This window comes from Toxotes jaculatrix, chromosome 5 (genome assembly GCF_017976425.1).
Source record: "Toxotes jaculatrix isolate fToxJac2 chromosome 5, fToxJac2.pri, whole genome shotgun sequence".
NCBI classification, from domain to species: Eukaryota; Metazoa; Chordata; class Actinopteri; family Toxotidae; genus Toxotes; species Toxotes jaculatrix.
In genome coordinates, this window is record NC_054398.1 from 4,119,620 (window position 1) to 4,140,408 (window position 20,789).

General features: G+C 41.6%; 1 protein-coding gene across 12 annotated transcripts; it reads left to right on the forward strand.

Annotated features, from left to right (window-relative positions):
• The first annotated feature begins 1,208 nt into the window (after positions 1–1,208).
• Positions 1,209–20,531, forward strand: wt1a (WT1 transcription factor a). Of its 12 annotated transcripts, none has more exons than XM_041037734.1 (11): positions 1,209–1,785; positions 5,088–5,210; positions 5,998–6,100; positions 10,456–10,539; positions 11,480–11,506; positions 12,536–12,562; positions 15,408–15,507; positions 17,819–17,963; positions 18,589–18,678; positions 19,075–19,167; positions 20,377–20,531. In XM_041037734.1, exons 1-11 carry the CDS (start codon positions 1,314–1,316, stop codon positions 20,496–20,498), a joined length of 1,386 nt encoding a protein of 461 aa, XP_040893668.1. In that variant the 5' UTR covers positions 1,209–1,313; the 3' UTR covers positions 20,499–20,531. The 12 variants fall into 12 exon arrangements, with proteins under 12 accessions (XP_040893668.1, XP_040893667.1, XP_040893675.1 ...); XM_041037733.1 differs by having other exon boundaries at positions 19,075–19,158; XM_041037741.1 differs by lacking the exons at positions 11,480–11,506; positions 12,536–12,562 and adding an exon at positions 12,258–12,274 and having other exon boundaries at positions 1,209–1,675; positions 1,715–1,785; positions 15,419–15,507.
• Positions 20,532–20,789: the final 258 nt, after the last annotated feature.

The following is a 20,789-nucleotide window of genomic DNA, read 5'->3' on the forward strand; positions in this document are numbered from 1 at the left end:
GACCAGGTATTAATCTGCCAAAAATTAAATTAGACCGTTTTCCTTATTTTTTCTTTAGTTTAAAAATAATCAGAATAATTATAGAGTCTAATGTGGGGTACACGTGTGATTTAGTATCGACCATTAATTTCTTTGCTGGAAGATAATCTCATTTCATTGCTCTTTAACACGGATTCCTGCGCGAGGCCTGGCCTCCGCTGTCGCGTGCCAGTGAAGTTCAGGGATTAAACACCAGGCTCTACTTTCTCCTCCCCATCAGAAACGTCTTTAAATAGGTGATGTGATGGTTCCTGATTAAAAACAAGAGCAGGCCTTTATCATGGACACATATGACTGACCGGGAAAAATAAAATAAAATTAAATTAAATTAAATTAAATTAAAAAACACAAAGGCTGGAACATGAAGAACAATTCAGCTTCTCAGCAATGAAGCAGATTTACAACCTTAAAGAACAACAGAGGAGCTTGTGGGATATTTTTTCTCATCAAGATCAGATAAAATTACATGATGATCAGCTCTTTTTTTTCCAGATTTGCAAAAATATAAGATTACAAGAAACTGTTATTTTTATTTTAGTCACTGTAGGTCTGAGTTTGATTTATTTCTCTCTCTCACTGTGTGTGTGTGTGTACAGTAAATGAATGAAGTCAGAAAGTCAGAGGGCTCCTGTCCCTCATCACCTCCTGACTCCACCCCCTACCCTCCTCAGACACACACACACACACACACACACACACACACATACATACACATACACACACACACACACACACACAGGCTCAGAGGGGTTGAGGGAAAAGAGGGCTACTCCTCCTCACTCCTCCACTCCTCTCTCTCCATTCACAGAGAAAGCTCTGAGCAGAAGCCTCTCTCCTCCTTGAATGGGCTCCATCTCTCTGAGCCAAACACTCTTTCACTGCTCCTGTGGACGGAAACTGAAGATCACAGCTGATCACTGTATTTCATTTTTCTTTATTTCTCTTTCCTCGTGTGGCTGCTGAGAAAAGTCGACTGCTGTGACTCTTCTGCGTCGCCATGAGCTTCTGTCGGACTTAAGGAGTTTCCAGAGCGGCTGTGAAGTGTCGTAAACAACTGAAGCGCAACAACTGAATCCAAGAAGAAGAAGAAGAAGAAGCCCCCTTTACAGTGACGGAAAGACTTTCTAGACTCTCAAGGATTTGGAGGGTGGTGACTGTTTTGGGTTTGGGTCAGTGAGACACACAGGCAGGGAGGCAGACAGGTAGAAAGGCACAGGGTGGGCAGATAAAATTTTAAAATAGCTTATTTTCGTCCTTTTCTCCCCTGGACCACAATGGGTTCAGATGTACGTGACCTGAACTCCCTGTTGCCCCCGGTCCCAGCGGGACCCAGCCCCGGTTGCCCGGCCCTGCCTGTCAGCACGGCCCCTCAGTGGGCTCCCGTCTTGGACTTTCACACCGCCGCCTCCCCTTACTCCTCCCTGGCAGCACCCCACACCTCCCTGGGGCCACACTCCTTCATCAAGCAGGAGCCCAGCTGGGGGACCACCAGTGACCCCCTCCACCCCGATGCCGACCCTCACTGTGGCCTCAGCGCCTTCACTGTTCACTTCTCGGGCCAGTTTACAGGCACTGGGGCCTGCAGGTACGGGACGGCATTCGGGGCACCCCCCGCTCCGCCGCCCCCCAGCCAACCGCCGTCTGTGGCTGCCCCACACCACCACCAGCCGCCCAGCAGGATGTTCAGCAACCCACCATACCTGACCAACTGCATGGACACACAGCAGGCAGGCCGCAGCCAGACAGGTAGGGCTGGAGGATGGTGTGCGTGTGTGTGTGTGTGTGTGTGTGTGTGTCAGTCAGTCACAGGGTACCATAACTCAGTGTAGAGTTTTGTCATGCTGTTTTTGCTTCTTTTCATCTTTCTCCTTCATTTTCTCATCTTTCCTTTTCAGACAGCTTCACTTTCCGTGTCATAAGTGTTAATAACACAGTTCACGTTTTCCATAAAGGGCAAATGAAATTAAACAAATGAACATCACTCACTGCTTAATTAGTTATGACTCTATAGGTGAGAGCAGAGACGGTGTGAATTCATGTTACCCGTCTTTTAATTTGGAGAAGTTACACAGAAAAATAAAAATAATGTTAATAAAATAAAATAATATTTTCTCTGTTCCTACATGAGATGTAGGATGCCGGCTAACAGGAGAAACCTGGATGGTAATTGTACACGCTCCCCGGTCATTAGTCACATGTTAAGTACTGAACATAAGTGGCATCTCAAACACGTTTGTGCAAGTTCACAAAATTACATCTGTAACAGTAAAGGAGCTCATGTCTTCATGTCTTTCTAATTCTGATGCTAAATAGCAGTTCAACAGCTGCAGCTTTACATGGGTCATGTTCATTAACATGACTTTAAAACAGAGCCACGCTGATGCTTGTGAGTGTTACAACAACAAATCTCTGTGCAACTTCTTTTTTTCATTAATCACAAAATTTGCAAAATACACACCCATATCTTTTGTTTGTCTTTTTCTTTTTTCTTTGTGTTTTTCTTTGTTTTTAGGATGAAGGGTTTAGGGTCAAATATTTAAATCTGCATGGAATTCAAAAACCTTCTTTTTTGGTGAAGGAGAAAGTTGATTCTGTTAGAACTAAAAGTCTCAGAGAACTGTTGTTAATTAGGTAATACCTGTGCTGAACACTAACAACAGGACAGCTGAATAAAAAAGTTGACTAAACTGCTCCAACACTAGTATCAGACCACATAACATACAACTTCTAAAATTCAATGCCTGTGAAAAGATTTGGTAATGGTTCTTTGTTATTATTTTTTAAGGTACAATATGTGAATAAAATACATGGATGGTGCGATGAACGACGCACAGGAACATGCATCAGTGTGATCCGATATTTTTTGATTCAGCTTTGATTGAAAGAAGAAAGTTATTTATGATGAGGTTTTGCCGAGTTAATCCACATCTTTCATTTTGGCTTTTAGAGGCTGGTATGTGTTTTACCATAGTCTTTTCCTCATAGATATAATCATAGATACACATATACACATGATTTTATTTGCATATGTATAAATAAATGTTTTGCATTAATTTCTGTTCATCAGCTGAACTGAGTTAAACTGAGCTCAGTTGAATTGAAGCCACATTCTTCTTTGCTCTTTGTGATTCATCCCTAATGCATCTGCAGCATCACATCACACAGTAACATCAGTGCATTCATTTGAACGTTTGACTGAAGATAGTGTCACAGAATCACAGGGAAGCTGATAAGTTGAAAGAACGGGGTTCAAACCTCGGACATATTCAGTACACCGCATCGAACACCTTAAACTGCTGGGGTGTTCTCACCAAACACATTTAATCCCTGGTCTGTTCCAGTCAGGATAATGAGTCTGTCAGTGGTTACCCAACTGATAAATTAGTAATAACAGGCTTATCAAGCAGATAATTTAGGAATAACACTATAATGACAGAGCTGAGCTGACTGAGCTGGTTTATCTGCTCCCTGCTGTGGCTGGACGAGCACAGACAAACAAACTATCAGCAGGACTTGGGTCACACAGTAGAGCTGATAGCAGAGCGGGGTCACACCGGGACCATCACATCACCGTGAACTCCATCCAGGGCGGATTGCACCAGTCTGTACGAGCGGCACTTTTAGTCTCCTTTATATTTCTAAAACGTTTATTCTTTAAAATGTCTCTGCAGGTTTGTCACAGCGGCCTGCCGGTGCAGGTAAAACATTTTTGGGGGGAAGTTTATTGGAACGAAAAAAAATACGGGTGTAGATTTCAGAGGGAATAAATTTTTATTTTACATGTTTCGCATTTGTTCTCACAGTTAAATGGCTTCTTTAGGTCTAAAAGTTTATCAGTAAACTGTTACAGTAGCAAAGCGTGATAATCCGTTAACATCAGTTCAGCTTATGTTTAAAGATAATATATATAAAAACATAATCATCTCGTCTTTGAAGCAGTGCAAGTGTGTCTGACGCTGTCTGAAAAATAAGATAAATGCAAGTTTTAAAAGTTTTTTTTCACATATTGAAATGATGATTTTTAATCATCTCTGATTGTGAGACAGTAAAAAAAAAAAAAAAAAAAAAATCAGGGGTATTTTCAGGACTGCCAGTTTTTCCAGTTGAATACAAACTGACCCCATCGCTTGTCACCTCAGTGCTGGACTTCAAGGCAACAAACGTATCAGCCCCCCCCCCAAACACACACACACACACACACACACACACACACACACACACACACACACACACACACACACACACACACACAGAGTAGAGTCAGACGGGGGTGAGTGGAAGATAAATGGGGAAGTTTAATGAGTTCTTTCTCTTCTGCCTCCCCACTCCTCTCACCCAGCGATTCACAGAGTGAAGTCAGTGAAAGTGTTGCATTTGAATTAATGAAGCATGTGTGTGAGAGTGAGCGATAGTGTGTGTGTGTGTGTGTGTGTCCGTGCATGTGGGTGATTTATGAGAGTGTGTTGTGCCCTTTAGGTCAGCCGGAGTCATGAGTCAGGTCTGGGGTGTCAGGCACAGACCTAGGCCCCTCTGAACAGCACTGTGTGCGTGTGTATGTGTGTTTTTATTTGTGCATGTGAACATGTATGTGTGTTGTGTAGGTACTATGCAGTTATGTGCGTGAGCTCTCTTTCATGTTGTTTAATAGAAGTACAGACTGACCTCAGTTGTAGCATCTCTCTGGAGTCTCCTTTGCTTTAACACTTTCAAAATAAAATATACAATAAGACGTATAAAGTTGCTCAGACGTTGCCTTATACTACTGACAAAGAGACAAAGTCAATTTGAAAATCTCAGTTTTATCCATCTTGAATTATAGTGATGTTTGTGCTCAGTGATGATTCGACCTTTCAAACTGGGGGAAAAACAAAATAACACACACAGCATGGCGTCAATGCAGCTGTTGATCTAAACACAAACTTCTAAAAGTAAATATCATTTCCAGTGATGAGGAAATAATCTGTGATCAGTGATGAAGTGTCCCTCCTGCACATTAACGTGTGTTGTGGTTGTGTATTTAAGAGATTTTTTTCCTCTCTGTGTTGCAGGTTACAGCACGGTTGCATTCGATGGAGCCGGTAATTACGGTCACACTCCTACGCACCACAGCTCACAGTTCTCCAACCACTCCTTCAAACATGAAGACACTTTAGCTCAGCAGAATACTATGGGTGAGTGTGCGTGAATATGCCAGCGCTGTATGGTTTCAGTCTTTGAAAGCGTCTGACACACGTAGCCTCGTATAAATGGATTTTACGGAGATTTCTAGTAATTACTTCTTCTTCTTTTTTTTAAAGTTCTTTGCATTAAGAACAAAAGCAGATCTTCGCGTGTGTTTAGGGCCACTGTGTGAGAGCACAGCTGCGTCTGTGCGGCAGCTCCGTGGCCCTCACCTAGGGAGTGTCTTGTCCCTTATTCTGATGTCTCCACAGTGACCTCGCCTGTTGGAGATATAAATCAGCCACATCCTGACTCAGAAACTCCCTTGTCTCCTCCTCTTATCCTTCCTCTCATCCACCCACCTATCCTTTTAATCCCTCCCCTACGCATGTTATTGGTAAATATTTAAATGTATTTTTATGAAGCCGCCGCAGTAAATTTCAGCCCCGTTTTTAAAGATAACCGGGAGAAATGGAGCTGAGAGGGATTTTGGAATGTGGAGAAATGTCGAGGGAGCCATTCACCACATTGCTGGGGAAGCTCAGAGAGAGAAACATGAAGAGAAGGATCTTTATTTGTAGAAGAAACTGGTGAAAAGTGGAGAAAACTGGGAGAGGGTAACAGAGGGCAGAGTTTAAAAGAGATGAAGTGTGGAGGAAGTTTGAACTAATCTCCTCTGAGTGAGTCGTGGATGAGTTTACCTTCATTCAGACTTTATGGCTGCACACACAGGTACAAATGCATTTGTACATATATTTTATGATTGTGCGTGTGTGTGTGTGTATTCGTGCCCTACAGCTGAGCAGCAGTATCCTGTACCTCCTCCTGTTTATGGATGCCACACACCTTCAGACAGCTGTACAGGGAGCCAGGCTCTGCTGCTAAGGAACCCTTACAACAGGTAACACACACACGCACACACATTTACTCACATCTTTGTAAATGCATGGCACACGTACTGTCTTCAAAATCTATTTTTATAATAAAGAGAAACAACTGAGGCTGGAAACGTTTCAGAAACCATTGTTGATTGTTTCGTGTCAAACAGCAGTAATTCGGTGAAAGGTAGCAGGATGCAGTTTTGAACAGGATGTTCACCTTGAGGACAGGTCTGTCTGCCATTGCGGCTTCCTTTCTGTTTTTGTTCTCCTTCCTCTGGGTAGTATTTGGTGGTTTCAGTTGCTCTGCCATGAGAAGCTCAGTGTTCTCCCTGCGCTGGTTTAGAGTTTCTCATTTCTGATATTGTTTGTGTGGTGATTAATGTCCTTCCACTGTGCGCCACACCTACAAAAGTCACGGTGCCACTGAAGGAAGTAAACTAACACAGGCGGGAAGTGCTGACGGAAAGTGGGTTGATTTACAGATCGGAAAACATAGAAAAAAATATTTTGGAAGTTATTCTGTTTTCCATTGATAGAACTATGCAGTCTAATATTTCTTTCTTTTTTTTAAAAATATCTTTGGTGCTTTTTAAGGATTTTGTTCATTTACAGGGAAACTTTTAGTGAGTCACCAAATCATTTAAGATGTTAATGAATTCAGAGTGTTACAGCTGCCAAAATCAAATTAACAAACATTTCCCATCAGATAAAGTCTCGAGTTTTTCAAGTTTTCAAAGGATTTTACTCTAATGATTTGTTTTAGACGCTCATGTTAACTGAACGCGTCAAAGTCCACAGTGACAGCCGACTGCTTCTCATCTCTCTGAATCACATTGAACCGTTTTTCCAAAACAGTCGCTGCACTTCAGAAATATTTCCACTCAACAAACTGTTCTCTGCTGGGGGAAAACCACAGCTATGATCGGCCCTCTTTCTTTTTGGTTAAATCAGGCATTGATTCACCAGGCTGCTCCACTTCGGGGTCACTCTGCGCTTTGTCATTGATTTGATTTGAAAAGAGGTGATTTATGTATTTTTCCTGCTCAGCTGTTGTTGCCTGTGACATTTAATTTACAGACATTTTGACTTGTCATAGTAGGAAAAGCACAGGCTTGTAGACAAACATACAGATGGCTAAATTGTTGTAGGGAGTCCAAAAATGTCCTCCTACCCCTGCCCCACCAAAGCTTTTCATCATGACCCGCTCACCTCCAGCCACACCCTATCTTAACCTTTCATCCTCTCCTGTCCTCCCTCCTCCTCCCACACACCACGGCCAAAGGTTCCCAAGAAACATTGCTCAATTTCTAAAAAGTCAACATTTTCTCTGTGAGTTTTGCGCTCACTGCCTTATTGAAATTCCTGTAAACCAAAACTGTAGGAAAACAAGGACACACGCTGAACCATCTGCAACATACTCAGCTGTGAAGACTTTACGGTCAACAATCTTGTTAAGGTACGCAAAGGCGTCTTCAACCGGCCAAAGCTCATGTCGCTACACATTGCTCTCCGCTGGCTCCCTGTCGCTGCTCACATTCAGTTCAGATCACTAGTGCTCGCTGACAGAGTGGACACCGGCCTGACTGCCCTCACTCAGGTGCATGAGCCAAGTTATCAAATTCATTTCGGTCAGCTGAATCCCCCTGTCTGTTCTGAGTGCACATACTCACCCAATATTATAATTTTTTTTTATAATTATATAATTCTCTCTATCCCTCCATGCTTGTCTTCTTTATCCAAAAACAAAAAAACACTTTATTGAGGACAAAGGTATCTGTAAACATCTTGGCGACAATGCAAACCACTTCACTCAGAACCAGACCACGAGAAACTGCAAAATGGCCGTCTCCATAACTGCCAGTTAACTACTACCTGTAGTTTATTAAAGAAACCTCTTTAATAAACTAGAAATTTTAATAGTCCTTACTGTTTGCTCTCCAAACTGTTTGGTTGTTGTTGTTTCTAAATGAAACATTCTTTACATGCCACTGACGCTTTGTTTTTCATGGATGGAGGGATTGAAGGAAAATCTCTGTAAATACTACAGCAGGGATACTAAAGTTTGTGTGTGTGTGTGTGTACATGTGCGTGTGTGTGTGTGAGAGACAGAGAGAGATGTGGGGTGGACATCGGCTCTCCTGAAAGACTCGAGAGTCTTCTTTGTCATAAACATAACTGATATCTGCTCTGCACACACACACACACACACGCACACACACACACACACACTGCTGGGAATGCTCATACGAGTTGACTCAGTTGTCTAATCTTGCAGCCTGGTACCAACAGGACTGTATTTTATTTACTCTACAGCCCGTCAGCTTGGCCTGCTGGAACAACATGAAATAAAAACATGCTGAGGTCTTATTATTACAGATCTCTCTTTCTCTCTCTCTCTCTCTCTCTCTCTCTCTCTCTCTCTCTCTCTCTCTCTCTCTCTCTCTCTCTTAAACACACACACAATGCATCTTATGGTCTTAACATAGTAAGAAACAGTATGAGATGCAACAGCTACATGATATAAGCGGTAGGGGTGTATCAATAAGTGAACTTCCAACATAAACGCAATCTCAGTTTGACTTGATGTAAAGGTAAAATTCACAGATACAAGTAGACTGACTCTATTTTCCAGGGATGGACCAACCATCTGGAGTAATGTGCCTTCTCCCAGCTGGTCGACCTGCATTGTGGTAGACAGACCAGCACTGACCAGCTGACTCGCAGTAGATCAGTTAGCTCATGCAGATTCTGCGTAACTTTGACTCAAAAGGTTTGAATTCAGTACTAGTACTCGAAAAAAGCTTCGTCTTTGAATGTTTTGACAGTGTAAAGGATCGGTTCATCCAAATCCCAAAAAAAAATCTCAAGTGGGCTGGTTGTATTTCTGCAGGTTTTGAGATTCTTGAGAGGTCTTGAGATTTCTGCCTCAAGCCCAGAACAACTAAGGTGAATGTAGTGCTGTGTTTTCAGTGTTGCTGTTGACTTCACAGATGTATTTTTTAACTGTTTGTGGCCTGGGATGGCAGTTTTGCTTTGTTGATGAGTTGATTGGTTCACCACTGCTCCAGACCGAAATATCTCAATATCTCACTACTGGAGGGATTGCCGTAAGGTGTTGGGCTTTGGTACAGACATTTACTGTATGGTCCCCAGAAGATGAACTGTAATAACTTGGTAATAACTGGTGATACTGTATCAGGTCATCAGGTCAAAAAATTTTATTTGTCCAGTACTCGAACAAATACACGGTCCAGTACAATACTTAATGACCAAATACCTGCAAAAGCAATGGCATTGCCATTGTACTTTGTGCTCAGTGTCAAATTGCAAATGTTTGCAGGCTAACATGCTAAACTATGATGGTGAACATGAACAGCATACCTGCTCAACATTCAACAATGCATCAAGCATTTAGCTCAAAGCAATTCTGTGCAGTCTCACAGGACAATTAGCATGGCTAGTAATCTACTAGCACCACCAGACTTTTTTTTTTTTTTTCTGGTTGTGTGGCGTGTTTTTTCCTTGGATTTTCTCTTGACATTCTTTCTGTTCATCCATGGCAACTATCGCTCCTCATGCTTACTTGCCAATTTCTTCTTCTTTTTAAGCCAAAGAAATCATGGCACGTCCTGTGAACCAGAAGGGTTTCCCAGGAAAGATGCACTGTACCAAACAGTGGGTATTTAGGGCAGAAAATTAGGACAAAGAGTCCTTTTGTTAAATGGATGTAGGCTGAATCAATGATAGGTTCCATCGGTCAGCAGTAGAGAAGAAAAGCAGACACTTATTTATTTGAAAATGTCATGGATCGGTAATTTAAATCTTATGCTCAGCCTCCATTCCAACAATATTTCAGCAGAAATACCATTTGTGATCTGCTGGCTGTGTGCCCCCGCTGTACTGTAAAATAATAGCTGTGTAATGAGCAGGGTACCAGGCACCACATCTACCCTGTCCAGACTGCAGGTGGTGTGATAGAGGGGCTGTGGTGTTTGGGCGGGGGGGGGGGGGGGGGAGTTATAAATCCACTGTGTGTGTTAGAGAGAGCGAGAGTGTGTGTGCGTGCATGTGTTTGTGGCAGTGTATTTAATCACATGGCAGGTTTGAATAATGATCATGGAGTCTGCTGTGTTTAATGAAAGATGGCTGTTATGGGAGAATTTAGCTTTTTTGGTGTCTGCGGCACATTCTTTAACATGTGCTCCAAGTGTGACTGTGTGTGTGTTGGCATTTTTCATCAGAGTGCTTCCATTGAGGATAACAAACGGAAACACAGCTACGCAAATGGATACTCACACTCAACCCTGTCCTGGTAAATGACAGTCCACTGCACAGCTCACGGGCCTCTCTTCTACGTTTTGTCTTTCCTCCACAGCGGAGAAAATTTATATCAAATGACCTCTCAGTTGGAGTGTGTGGCATGGAACCCTGTCAATACACTGGCATCCACCATAAAGAGGTAGGAACTCATCCATCGCTCCCTTTAAACAGCAGCAGTCAGTCAAGTTTATGTTCTGTAAGTCAGTGGGAAACATAAAGAGTAAGAGAGCGAACAGACTGATCATTTTGGTCCAGCAATGGCAGCTTCAGTGTCTAAAGAACAACTTAACACCCAAGAATATCTTGTTTTTGCAGACATGCAGTGATTTAACTTCTCACCTTGCTGCAGTAATCTAACAGGGATTGTCTGTGCCCTGTGATATCACAGTTTGAGTGGTTACAGGTGCAAAAAACTGTAAACTTCACACCCATCAGTAGGGTGTGGTCAGAGATTTTCTTCAAGGTACTAATTTTATTAGTTTGGTCCACTGATGGGCTTGACCTTGCAGGGATGGTGATTCTTTATCATAAAGTGTTTCCTGTTGAACTGGATGTTTAATTTGGTTTAATGATTTCCATGAAATATGTCTGACATGTTCATCAGACCCGAATCTGAGCAAAGTTTTAAGCAGATAGCAGATGTTTTTCTCTCATCTTTATACCTTTTGGGCTTCACTAAAGATGAACATTTAGAGCTTTTACAAAAATAAACTGGATGAAAATGTTTTTAAATATTCCAATAGTAAATGCCATGTATATATTTAAAAAAAGATCTATAACATTATTAATAAACATGGTTGGAAAATTGTCAATATCAATACATGTTTTTCTAAGTGCATTACTAGTAACACTCAAAATAAAATGGTAATCAATCAGAGTAGATCTTGATTGAGGATAATATTTGAAGAATGATAATGGAGAAATAAATAAGTTGAAATATAAATATAATTAAGACCAGACAATATTCAATTGTAAAATCGAACCAGTAAAGAAGCCTTTCCCTGGAGGCTGTAATGTTCATTACATCTCACAACATGAAAGTCACCAAAAAATGTTAGATTTATCTTCTTTGTACCAAGAATAGCCTCCTCGTCATGGAGCAAGACGTTAATCATGTTGGGGGATATGCTGAACTGACACTGGCACCGGACAAAAGGTCATAAGGATGCCAAGAGACCATGAGTCATCCACTGGGGACCGTGAATATCCGGGACGTTCTGGCCAGTACTTGTTGACATATCTAACTGTGGACCAAGATGTTGACATTTCAGCAGAGAGATGGCTCATGGATGAATTATCAGGCAGACCAGCAACAATAAAATCTAAATTTGTGTCCAACTTTGCATTAAAAAATGTTCGTCCTCCTGGATGATGGGCACTGAAATGAAACTCCTGGTCCCCTGTTCTTTAAAATTCATCAGTCATCACATCAGGCCACGTGACATCCCATTTATCCTGTCCGTCTCATTTTCACTATAAAAAAAAAAAAACAGAAATACATCAGAGACCAGTCCCAAATAATCACTGACGGATCAGCGTCCACAGTTGGGACAGAGTTAAAACCATTCGGCAGTATGCACTGTGCTGTGTGTCACCGTGACCTGCATAGCAGCGTGCTGGTCAGCGTCTGTGTCGGCTCACAAATACTTTTCTGCTCCGAGCCAACAGGCATTCATCATAGTTAACAGATGAATGTGTGTGTGTGTGTGTGTGTGTGTGTGTGTGTGTGTGTGTGTGTGTGTGTGTGTGTGTGTGTGTGTGTGTGTGTATCTGATAGAGACGCATATGTGCACAAAAGATTAACAGCAAGCAGGAATGTCTATATTTTTGGGGGGTGTTCCTGCATTGTGTGTGTAGTAGTGTGCATGTCTGCAGTATGTGTGGCTGTGTACAGGACTTTTCGATTGCTGGGCTGGTGATTGCATTTAAATGAGCGACAGGAGACTGTGCGATTCTTAATTTTCTCTTTCAGGACCAAAGAGGCTGATAGAAGTATGTCACAGTGTTTTGATGACCTTGCTCAGCGCTGACTGTGTTGGTGTTTCCCTCTGAGGAGCTCAGTCTGTCAATGAGGGGGAGCAGGAGAGAGGAAGGGGAGATGTGAGGGAGTAGTAAGGATGAGGAGGAAGAGAAAGGAAAGCAACAGAAGGAGGACAGAGTCAGTAGCGATAAAGAGAATCGGGGCGAGGAGCAGGAGGTGAGGAAGAGGAAGTGTAGGGGAGTTGAACCCAGGGAGGAAGAGCAGATAGGCCCAGTCCAAATTATCTTGAACCTCACATCACCTGGTACAGAGGTGTTATATGTCGACAGTAAAGCATATTTATTATAACACCTTGATTTATAGTGGGACAATATTCTTGGTATCAATCTTCAACTCTTAACAAGAAAGTGGATAAGCTTGTTTACCAAAACACTGAACGGTTCCTTTACTAGTCTGAAAGGTTCATGACAGAACCCTTAGGAACGCGTTCATTTTGCACTTTGATATACGGGGACAAACATCAAAGTCTGCGCGTTCACTGTTTAATAGCTATTTTTATTCTGCATTTACACTTTGTATTTTGAGTCCTTTTAATGTTTATATATATACTATACTACACTATACTATACTATACTATACTATACTATACTATAGTTGTAGTATCCTCTCTATATCCTTTCTATATTATCCCTGTGAGACCTGAACTATGAAAGAATGGTCAGAAAATTCTAATTTTTCAAATATGAACTCTTTATTTGTCCCTTTGACAAAATGTAAAAAAAAAAAATTAAAAAAAAAAAATTCTAAGTATATTTTTTGTTTGTATCACACATGTCAAAACATTTAGAAAAGTGAGGAGTGTCTACCAGGAGTCAGTATACGAGCATAAGAGTTCATCTAAAAGGGTTAAATGCAAAGTTTATGCTTGATGGTGATGCAATGAGTCCCAGAAATGTGGGTATCATATATGATACGTACGGGCTCACAGGGTTATTTGTAATTGATGTGTTGACTTTAGTTCTGCTGGCCTAGTTAGTCTAGTTAGCTAGTCCAGTTTAGTTTGCTCTACAAGTTCACCAAAGTCGCTTCATAACAGCTTTTGTGGTGATGGTAATAAAGCCAGAGTCCACTCAAACCAAATGATGCCAGAAGCGTGGAAGTTTATGCTCGGCCACATTCACGTTCACGTGTGAAATTTGTTGCCGCAAACTGCTGCTCTCAATAAAAACTTGTTCTCAGTCAGTGTGGTGTGTTCAGTGAGGCCTGAACCCACCACAACCCTCCATCCTCCTGGATCGCACTGAGGAAGCTGTGTGTTGAATGAAGGTAAAGGAGTCTCAGTGAAAGGATCCCTGACTGAGGTGACACTACCTGGACTAAAACTTTTAAAAAATTAAATATCAAATATACTAAAAAAGGGGAATGAATTGACATAAGTAACACAGTATAATTAATACTGGGTCGACTGCTGACATGGTCTTGATGTCACTCCTCCTGGACTCAGGAAAATCGAGGCAGACAAAGAGCACCTTATGACTGCCTGGTCGTATACTGTACATTCCCGCGGCAGCAGCACAGGATGCAAACTCCCATCCTCCTCGTTTGGTTAGACAGACTGAAATATAACACATTTCATAGACAAGAGCTTTCTGTTTCTCTGTGTGTTATCATAAGAAGATACGAGAGGCAACACTGGCAGCTGTGTCACACAGAGCAGGTTTTGTTCTGTTCTTAAAGTCAGAGGGAAACATGAAAAGCTGTTTGGATCATACATTATACTGTAAATTCATAACAGGAATGAAATGATTAGTTTATTTAATAAATTATCTCATCAAAAAGAGATTTTTTTTTAAATCAAAACAAATATAATAATGAATATTTTAACAATTGAGATTAATACCTTGCCATTTTCAAGCCTAAGTGCCAAATATTCCCTGGCATCAGCGTCTCATAGATTAGTTTTTCTGCTTTTTCACAGTTCAAATAAACATTTTAAATTGAACGCCTTTGAACTTTGGACTGCTGGTCAGAAAAACAAGCACTTTAGAGATGTCCCCTTATGCTCTGGGAACTTGTGAGAGACATTAGTTCTGTACTAATTAGGTCATAAACCAAAATACTGAACAAATTAAAATGTATGTGCAACCTTTAAAGGCAGCCCAGCAGAACGTTGCTGAGATATTCAGTCTGACCCAAAGTGGTGGACTAACCGACAGATATGCGTGAGTAAACACTGCTTAGCACCGTAATAAAATTCTGCAGAGATGTCGTCTGTAATCATCCATATATGACATGGTTTTATGAGTCAACCCACACGTTGTCTCTGTATCAGTTTAAATGTGAACACCTGCTGTACATGTCCCAGCTGATTTGGTATCAGGGTTTGTTTTTTACACAAAACCTACACAGGCATAAACAGAGGCAGCCAGGGCTCAGCTGGTTATACAGTGTGGTGCTCAGCATACATCAACCTGAGTTAGATCTCTACAATCAACTCTGAGTCTACGAACCACTGGTCTGTGTTTTACATTATGGGCCGTATGTGACATGGTGAACATGTTTGAATAATGATGCCTTCCTGACTCTACTGTACCTGCACACAATATGCTCAGTCTAACAGGTCATGCACTATATATATATATATCTGCCAGTGTTTGTTACACTGCATGGACTCGTGACATGGAATCGTATTCTTGCGTCTTGTTATTTGATGTCTGTCTGCTTTACATTCATCATTCCGTATGTAGAAACATTTTATGTGGAAACCTTCGTTTTAACTCTGAGCTTTTGTGAATGCGAAATGATTTAGTGGCACAGAAATCAAAGTTTTTATATTTTCCATCACAATTCTTTTGATTGAATAGTTCTTGAAGCCAGTGTGTCTCTGAGACAGCTGTTCACAACCGTAAAAATATTGATTCTAGTGTTTATTTTCTCACTTTCAAGTAAATGAACAGTTTCTTTTGCTGTAACAATCTGCATAAATCAGTCACCGTCATCATTCTTCTCTCTTTCTGTGTTGGCAGCCATGCAACAGGCTATGACAGTGACCCCAGCACACCCATGGTGTACAGCTGCAGCACGCAGTACCGCATACACACACATGGAGTCTTCAGGGGAATACAGGTAGGACACTGCTACATCTTCTCTTACCCCTTTATTTGTTGTCCAGAGACACACTGTGAGGCCACACAGGCTTGCTATCTGTGCACTCGTACTGTTGTTACTGTACATGTTTAGTGTCAAGATCAGGATGTACACATACGTCTGGCATAGTGAAAAACCTGCGATAAACACTGGAGGAAAAACCATCAACACAGAAAAAAAAGAACCTATTTTTTAAATGAGTGGACTAAAAGAGATGAGTGGTGGAGAGGCTGATGCAACAACCAGGCTATCTGAAGAGGAAATGGTGATATGTTGCAGAGCAGAGATTTACAAACACTCACACACACACACACACACACAAATACCTACGCTTGAACACACACACACACAAACACGTTGCATACACACATACACAGAGATTTTTAAAAGGTAGCCCTAAAGGCCAAGAGGAGTCTTTTTCCACAAACCCATTAGCAGTTCAGAAAAACACACACACACATACACACATAGGGTTACACTGGGTACAGATACAGTTTCCATACGAGGATCAGCATGTTAATAAATCATTAGATTTTAATTATTGTCTGTCAGCGGCTCTAAAGGACAGGGAGCAGAGATTCTCCAGACCTGCTCTTAGTCCACAGCAGGACTTTTTGAGATCTTTCTTTCTGTCTTTCTTTCTCTTTTCTCTCTTTTAGGGCCTGTTTCATCATTCACCGTGCTCCTTGTCTGTCTTTGCCTTTTTCCTTCTCTGTTCAGACAAATGAACTGCACAAAACACACATAAGAGGTCTGGCTCACTGCAAAACAATAAACAAATCCTCACTCCTATGCCTTTTAGAGTACAATTTAAGAGCAGCTAAAATGTGAGATAACAGGCTGAGCAGCACAGTGATGCTTTGCTCTTTATTTTTTATAACAGGGATTACACTAATTCTCAGTCACTGCCAAAGGAAATACAGTTCACAGCTGTGGAATTTCATTCTTCATTAATATTAGTTTATGACCAGCAAAAATTATTACACACCGCTTGTTGAAAACTGATTCCTGTGATCAAGAATCCCATTATAAATTACTGAATGGCAGCTAATGATATCATTCTGCTGTCAGGAGGTTTGCTGAGCTCCAATTAAACTAATTAGTAAATCCTGTTACTTATGCTGATCACTGCAGACAGACTGAGACGGGCATGTTGGAGCAGTTGTCACTTACTCAATAACTTTGAATTTGTATTGTGTATATAACAATAGATTTCTGTGATGATTTGTAATGAGCTGTATTAATTTTGCGTTTATCAGCTCGAGCCCTCCTCAGGTATCAGTATGTGTTCTGCAGCATCTATTGTGCATCACTTAACACACTGTAGATTCAGATTCCTCACACAATGAGGTCCCTCATTATCAGCTTACACTCTTTCAGTGTAAAGTGGGATTTTAGGTTGAAGGTGTTGGCAAATTTTCCGCTGACACTGTAAGTGGTCCTTCCTCCGGTATGTAATGGCTCTAATTTAATTATCAATAACTGTTAACAGCACTAATGACAACAGAGCTGACCTCTAAGTCTGTTTTTCTATTATCCTAAACACAGAGGAAATGAGGAGCAGATGGCTGTGGGAGGGGGGAGATATCGGCTTGTGTGGAGAGAGAGAGACGGAGAAAAAAAGAGGAAAGTGATAGCAGAAATTTTTAGGGTGAGTGGTATGAAGGAGAAACATCTGAACATGAGGATGGAGAGACAATGGACGTGTAAAGAAAGTCCTGAAATGTCATGTACAGGGCTGACAAATAGAAAAACAGAAGAAATCTATGTCAGGAAGTGGCATGAGAGGGTATGAAAAATAGGAATAAACGAGAAACTAAATACAAAGTTTATATTTTTTGGATTTTTTGGTACATGTGTTGTTTCCTGCTCTCCAGCAGTGTCTGCAGTGAGCAGTGGGGCTGTAATGGGGCGCTCTGGAAGGGGGGTCTGTCTAACAGGCATGACTAACAGCTCCCTGCGGGTTGCAGTCAGTCTGGGGTCATTTTACTGCTAATTCCCATCTAATGAATATATGACCATTTTATTGTAATGATCCTCAGGAGCCAGACACATCACATGTTCTTATTTACACTCAGGACAGATTTAATTGCCTGTTTTCTAAATTACATTTTACTGGTTCAATTATCAATGTCCAGGGAGAGTTCTGTTAAATCTGCACAAGTGATTTGGCTTTAAATAAAGTGTTTGGTGTGTGTGTGTGTGTGTGCGTATGTGCGTGTGCGTGTGTGTGTGTGTGTGTGTGTGTGTGTGTGTGTGTGTGTGTGTGTGTGTGCGTGTGTGTGTGCAGGATGTGAGGCGGATGCCCAGCATCGCTCCAGCCATCGTGCGATCGGAGACCAGCGAGAAGCGTCCGTTCATGTGTGCCTACCCAGGGTGCAACAAACGCTACTTCAAGCTGTCTCATCTGCAGATGCACAGTCGCAAACACACAGGTGAAATGTGCTGTGATATCACACTTGTTGTGTAACTGCCGACAGTGTTTCGACACACTCAGACTCATTTCCCAGAAGCACCGTTACTGTCACCATCGTGTTCCTATTTCACTCAAACGTTTTTTGTTTGGCTTTAGGAGAACAAACTTTTAAAGTGATGTTTCCACTGGCCCAGTTTTCTCCATCTACTGTTGCCAGAAAGTACTTCCTGTTTTGTAAAATAAAGAAATCCTTTGAATTTCCTGTCAAATATGTTGCAGTGGCACTGAAGATCAAACCATGGCACTGTAACCAACATTCAAGATTCAGTTTCCTATCACAGTAATTTTTTTTTACTTACAACATTTATAATTAATTGGCTCAAGACTGTCTGTTTGCTGGTTAAGTTTCTCTAGACTGGCTGATCAATTAATCACCCAGTTGTTTCAGATATCGCTGTCGTCCATTACTCATCACAGCTGTGTTATGGTCTACAAAGCTGAACAAGTCGACCTTTACACCTTATTTTCCTATGAGTCTGTGTGTGTTATCTGTGATATCCTAAGGGATGAGTAAGTAATAAAACAAATAAAATAAATTTAAATTTTATTTAAAGTTTTGTGTCCTCCTTCTTGCCTTCGTCCAGGGGAGAAACCCTACCAGTGCGAGTTCACAGACTGCGGCCGCAGGTTTTCCCGCTCTGACCAGCTGAAAAGACACCAGAGGAGGCACACAGGTTTGATTGTTTTCCCTCAGTCTGCCTCTCCCTCTTTATTTTTTCAATTTCAGTTCCTTGTCTTTGCTCTCACTACTTGCCCGTCTCTGCTGTTTGCATGACAGCCATGTTGTGGGCAATGCAGTCTTGTGAAGGGCACAGTTTGCATTTTGTGTACAGTGGTGCACCACACTGAACTCCCCTCAGATTAAGTTACTAAAGGGCTGGCAAAACTTTGGAATGGCTTGAATGCCTGCAAGCCTCTGCTCTACTGTATTTCTCTATCTCCCTCTGTGTGTGTGTGTGTGTGACGGTGAATGTTTTCTGTTTTGTGTGAACTTGGGTTTGTCTGTGTGTTGAATGTGTGAACGTGTGTGTGTGCGTGTGTGTGTGTATGAATACTGTATATGTGTTTAGGAGTTAAACCCTTCCAATGCGAGACGTGTCAGAGAAAGTTCTCTCGGTCTGACCACCTTAAGACACACACCCGGACTCATACAGGTAAAACAAGTGCGTAAACTTTTATTTTTCCATTTCTTCTTCATCCATTTGATGTTCACATATATACAGTTGCAAAGATTAAATGTAAAGTAATTACTACAACATAGTGTTTGTACACTCACAGGGCACTTTATTAGGAACACCAGCCTCCCTTTGCTCTCAAACACCCTCAGTTCCTTGTGTCATTGATTACACAATATGTTGGAAGAAAATTAATACTCAGACTGTGACATTCAGACCATGATGTTTGTAACATGATGTGAGTAACTTAAAGTCTTTTAAGGAACCAAAAATCACTGGAAGTGTCCAGGGCCAGGGAACAAAAGTCAAACAACCAAAAATCAAAAAAGCAAGACACAGGTACGGGAACGATCACAGGGAAGACACACACTCAGGCAAGGAAACAGACTCGGGCACGGAACACAGACGAACCGACCAGAACACAGGGCAACAACGAGACTTAAATACACCAGGGATAGGACAACAGGTGAAACCAATTAGGGCGGGGCAGACAATCACAAAAGGAGGGAAACAAGACAAAGACAGGAAGTAGAACAAGACAAGATACACAAGGGCCACGATTTCAAAATAAAACAGGAACAGTGAACAAAACTTAACAAACTAAACAAGAATCTGAAAAGGTCCAAATGTCCACAAAAGAGATCCAAACAAAACAAAAGGGTTCAAAGAACAGCCCCCTTAGGGGCATGACACTCTGCTGTTGTAGTCCATCCACCTCAAGTCTGGACATGTTGAGAAGAAGCTTCTCTGTTCCCCACAGTTGTACCGAGTGGTTATCTGAGTTAGCGTAGCCTTTCTGTCAGCTCCAACCAGTCTGACCTCTCTCATCAACAAGGCGTTTCTGTCCTCAGAGTTGCTGCTTCACTGGATGGTTTTAATTGAAGCTCCTCACCTGTATCTGTAGGATTTTATGCAGTACACTGCTGCCACATGATTAGCTGGACAGCTGCATTAATGAGCAGGTGTTCCTAATAAAGTCCTCAGTGAGTGTATGACAATATTTATATACTTGAGTAATGTTGTTATGGTCTACATAAAAAATCTTTATTCAGTCCACTTAATCTTCCCATTCAGCTTATGATCAGGATAATATTCTAATACTTCTTTCATTTCCTCCTTTCATCACCGTACCACCCTTCTCTATGTCTTCTTCAATCCATCCTCTGTCCATCCATTCCTCCTCTCGCTCTCTCTCAGGTGAGAAGCCATTTAACTGCCGGTGGCCAAACTGTCAGAAGAAGTTTGCCCGGAGCGATGAGTTGGTGCGACACCACAACATGCACCAGAGGAACCTCTCCAAGCTCCAGCTGGCCATCTGAACCCGTGTCCAGCCCACATCCCAGTTCTGAATGTAGACATCTGGCTTACACCTGCTTGTATTTTCTGATGACCCCCCTTTGTACCTGCAAAACCTGCCTCTGTAAAGTCCAGGGGAGTCCTAATGGGCCCCATTATAAAGTTAATATTAGGTGTAAATCATTTAAATTTTAATTACATCATTGGAGGCAAAATCAAAACTGGCTAAAAGTCATGAAGAATCCTAACATCTCTGGGTGTTTTTTAGAGAGTGGAATTTAAAGGACAAGGCTGACAATGTTCTCTATTTTTGT

Coding starts and splice junctions, on each gene's coding strand:
- wt1a (XM_041037734.1), top strand. CDS start 1,314: ATGGGTTCAGATGTACGTGACCTGAACTCCCTGTTGCCCCCGGTCCCA. Junction 1,786..5,087: donor GGCAGGCCGCAGCCAGACAG/GTAGGGCTGGAG, acceptor TCTGTGTTGCAG/GTTACAGCACGGTTGCATTC. Junction 15,508..17,818: donor GAGTCTTCAGGGGAATACAG/GTAGGACACTGC, acceptor GTGTGTGTGCAG/GATGTGAGGCGGATGCCCAG.